The 4,056-nt window shown below is 50.7% G+C and overlaps 1 protein-coding gene across 1 annotated transcript; it reads left to right on the top strand.

The window, feature by feature from the left end:
- The first annotated feature begins 1,949 nt into the window (after positions 1-1,949).
- Positions 1,950-3,739, top strand: HOXD11 (homeobox D11). Its single transcript, XM_058164979.1, has 2 exons — positions 1,950-2,571; positions 3,504-3,739. The coding sequence occupies exons 1-2, from the start codon at positions 1,950-1,952 to the stop codon at positions 3,737-3,739; spliced, it is 858 nt and encodes a 285-aa protein (XP_058020962.1).
- Positions 3,740-4,056: the final 317 nt, after the last annotated feature.

The raw sequence follows: 4,056 nt of genomic DNA, 5'->3' as shown, positions 1-4,056 counted from the left end.
TTTAATATATATGTGTTTTTAGCGAGATATACTTTCATTTGAAAGGCAAAACAAAATCTTGGAGTTAAACTTGACTAGGGCAGCTTAATCAAGCCAGCTGAGAAAGAAACAGCTAGTCGCTTTCCTAGAGTTTGATCAGATTTGTTTACATAGATGTAATGTGGAGAGAAGATGTAGAAATGCACTTGGAATTATTTTTCAGCTTGATGCCTTTAAAAAGATGCTTGTTTGGAAAGGTGTATTTTCATTTGAAAGGCAAAGGAATTTCTTGGAATTAAACTTGACTGTGGCAGCTTAATTAGGTTGGATGGGGAAAGAAAGGAAATGAAGCAGATGGGTCTTGTAGAAATATTTGAATTCTGACTTGTGGAATGTGTCTCTTCTTGCTGAGGTTTACTCCATGGTTTACTTGCCTGCCTGCCTGCCTCCCTTCCTCCTTCTTTCCTTTCTCTTTCTTTCTTTCCTTCCTTTCTTACTCTTTTTTTCTTTCCTTCCTTCCTTTTTCTTTCTTTCCTTCCTTCCTTCCTTCCGTCTGTCTGCTTTCTTTCCTTCCTTCCTTTGAATGTGCCGCCCAAGGGGAAGGAGAGCACCCAGAGGGTGGAAAAGCAGAGGTTGTTTCAAGTGCACTGTAAACGAGATGAAACGGGAACAAAAGGTGCTCCTGTATTCCCTATTGAAAAGCAGATCCGAAGGGGGAGAGTTGTTCACCTTCTCCTTCGAATGACCTTGACCAGCGAAAGTGAGATCTAGAACAGCCGCTTGACTCCCCAAAAGGAATCTTCCTTTGCACCCACCCTAAAATGTCTGATGCAGAAGCCCCTCTTCTGCTAGGTCCGAAGCCCTCAGAAAGGACCTCAGTATCTGGCAACTAGGATCTCATGCAGACAGATTCGGGTATCATCTTTTTACTCCCCTCCCTCCACCCTTCCTCTCTGGCTTGTACTACACTAGAGGGTATGGAAGGCGCATGTTCCCCGGTGTGTGTGAAGGACCGTCTGCCCGACGGAAATTTGGGGGATCCGTTTCCAAAATGAAAGCGGGAACAGTCATGGGGCGGCGGGGGAGGAGAGCACCCCAATTATGATGAAGTAGTGGGCGAAGAGCCCCACTCTGTTCCCAGAACCTTTGCCAGCGAGGCTGTCGGAGGAAAAGCCAGAGCAAGCGAGCCAGAAGACGAGAGAAAGGGAGGGGAGAAAACGCTTAGCAACAAGCCAGCCTGTCACTTTTAATGAAGATGCTATAATCTGATATGGGGGGGGGGTTTGGTTCGCGGAGTAGGGAGGGGAGGAAAGAATTCCTCTGGGACACTTTTTTGGCCTCTGGCTGCCTGGTCGGGGGATGTTTGCGTTCATAAAGAAAGGAGAAAAGGAGGGAGGGGAGATGGCAGAGACGTCCCGGTTTAGCGTTGCTTGGCATCTGTGGGTATTGCTGGCAAGCCCAGGTGACTCCAGGCCCCATCTACAGGTCGCTTTCGCTTCTGCTTCGGAAGGAGAGGGGAGGAAGGGCTGAGAGGGTGGGGGTGACGGAGGGAGCTCGAGGGCTAGAAATGGTCCCGTTTAGGGCGAGCCGCCACGCGGTTTGATTCCGCAGAGACCGGGGGACTTGTCTTGGCGTGTAAAGAGACCTCTGGTAGCGAAGTTTCAGCCAAGGCAGGACGGCAGGCAGCTGGCCCGGGGGTGGAGGGAGAGAGAGGCTGATGTAGATGGAGGGACGTTTCTCCATCGCCTTCGTCACGTGACATAATTACCCCTCGAATCAATCAAGATGAATTGCGCGTCAGCCCGCGGCGGGATTGCTTCCCTTTTCTCCGGGGCGGCTCGTGCCCAAAGCCTGGCGGGCACATAGATGGGGCTTCGGAAAAAGCCGAATTGCTCAGCAGCTCCGTGGCTGCTACTTCCGCCTGCTTCCACTCTTCCCAAGCCAGCGGCGGCGGAGGTGAAGAAGCAGCCATGAGTAACTTGGACAACTGCGGCGGCCACGGGGCCCCTGGCGTGTACCTCCCCTCGGCCTATTACATCTCCCCCTCCGATTTTTCCGGCAAGACCCCGTTTTTGTCCCAGCCGCCTCCTTCCTGTCAAATGGCTTTGTCTTATGCCTCCGCCTTGCCCAGCCAGGTGCAACCGGTGGGCGAAGGGCCCGCCGCCTTCCGCGATTACGCTGGAGGAGGGGGAAACAGCAAGTGGGCTTACCGGAGCGCTTACAGCCCGGGTTACTACGAGGAGGTCTTCCATAGCCGGGACTTCCTGCAATCGCCCCCCGCCAACAGGAGCGATGCCTTCCTCAAAAGTGACCAGGTTTGCGGCACCCACCCCGCACCTTTCTTTGGCGCCGTAGGCAGGAATGGCGTTCTCCCGCAGGGCTTCGACCAGTTTTACGAGGCGGCCCGCGGCTGCGCCCCTTCGCCGACCGAGGCAGAAAAGGAGAGCAACAAGGACCTCAAGCCGCCGCCACAGTCGAGGGACGCTGGCGACCCAAGCTCCCACCTTCCCAGGCCGAAGAAGAAAGCAGGGAACGAAGACAACGCGGATTCCTCCTCTGGGGAGGCCCGCACTCCGAAAAGCCAGAGTTCAGGTAAGGTGGCTCGGCCCTCGGCTTCCTCTTTGGTCAATAGGGGGAATCCCAGATCGAGAAAGGTGGATGGAGAGAAAGAGAGAGAGGGACAGACAGACACACACAGAGAGAGACAGAGAGACAGAGGCAGACAGACAGACATAGAGAGAGAGAGACAGAAACACACACACAGAGAGAGAGGGAGACACAGAGAGAGAGAGAGACAGAGACAGAGACAGAGAGAGGAAGACGGAGACAGAAACAGAGAGAGAGAGAGAGAGAGAGAAACAGACAGAGAGAGACACAGAGAGAGGGAGAGGAGGAAGAGGACAATCCATCAGTTCCTCCAGTCTCAACTTTTCCAGGGGCTATTTTATAAGCACTTTAACTAAGACTTTTTACCTCTTCTCTGGTCATAAAACTTGTTTGGGCTTCGATTCTTTTCTCTTTTTTTTTCCTTTTGGAGGAGAACTTGGAAAAAGATTGGAAGGAAGGAGCTGTGTGAAGACACTTTGGGTCTCTTAAAAGCACTCAACCCAACAAAGGAAGTCAGTCGCTATTCAAAGAGGAGGGGGGGGCCTGAAAAGGTGCTTCTGAAGAGAGGAAAGAGTTAAGAAATCGCTTTCCATTCAGAAAAGCAGGAGCCCAAAAGCCACCTGGGACCAATTCCCATTGAGTTCAGTGGGACTTAAGCCTTAGAAAGCAACCTGATAAGGGTGGGAACCTAGGAAGACTTTTCTTCCTCCTTTTCTTTTCCTTCTTTCCTTTCCAAGCCACTACGCCCAAGTTATCTGGACGGAGGCCAGCAGCTATGGCGGGGAGGGGGGGGGGAAGAGAAAGGAGTCAATTTTCCAGGGAATAATAGCCGGTCTAGCTATCCATGAAGATTTTGGATGAGGCCACTGCTGTCACTGCCATTCCTCCTCTTTCCTTCTTTTTTTGACCATTTTCAGCACTGCCCCAGAGATCACGGAAAAAGAGATGCCCTTATACCAAGTACCAGATTAGAGTCCTGGAACGGGAATTTTTCTTCAACGTGTATATCAACAAAGAGAAAAGACTCCAGTTGTCCAGAATGTTGAATCTCACAGATCGACAGGTCAAAATTTGGTTCCAAAATCGAAGGATGAAAGAAAAGAAACTCAATCGAGACCGTCTGCAATATTTCACGGGAAACCCCTTATTTTGAGAGGAGAAGCGGGGAGAGGAGGAGGGGGGGGGAAGGAAGGACAGATCTCCCTTTATTATCCAACCAGATACATGAGCACAAAAACCTAGAGGTTAACATGACGTCCACCCTAAGGAGAGAAGAAACTTTTTTTAATTATTATCGTTATTTTGGTTTATGCTATTCCTTTGTCTCCTGGTGATCTCATGGGACTGATAGAGCAAAACCCGCCTAAAACCAACTGCGGTAAACCCAAAATTCCACCCCAATGCTGTAGTGTGGTCTTTCTTCTTTAACAAAAGAAAAAAAAAAGACACACCCCAAATCACCCCCAACAT

This window comes from Ahaetulla prasina, chromosome 1 (genome assembly GCF_028640845.1).
Source record: "Ahaetulla prasina isolate Xishuangbanna chromosome 1, ASM2864084v1, whole genome shotgun sequence".
NCBI lineage: Eukaryota > Metazoa > Chordata > Lepidosauria > Squamata > Colubridae > Ahaetulla > Ahaetulla prasina.
Note: the sequence above shows the minus strand (reverse complement) of the source record. Positions and strands in the feature narration are given on the sequence as shown.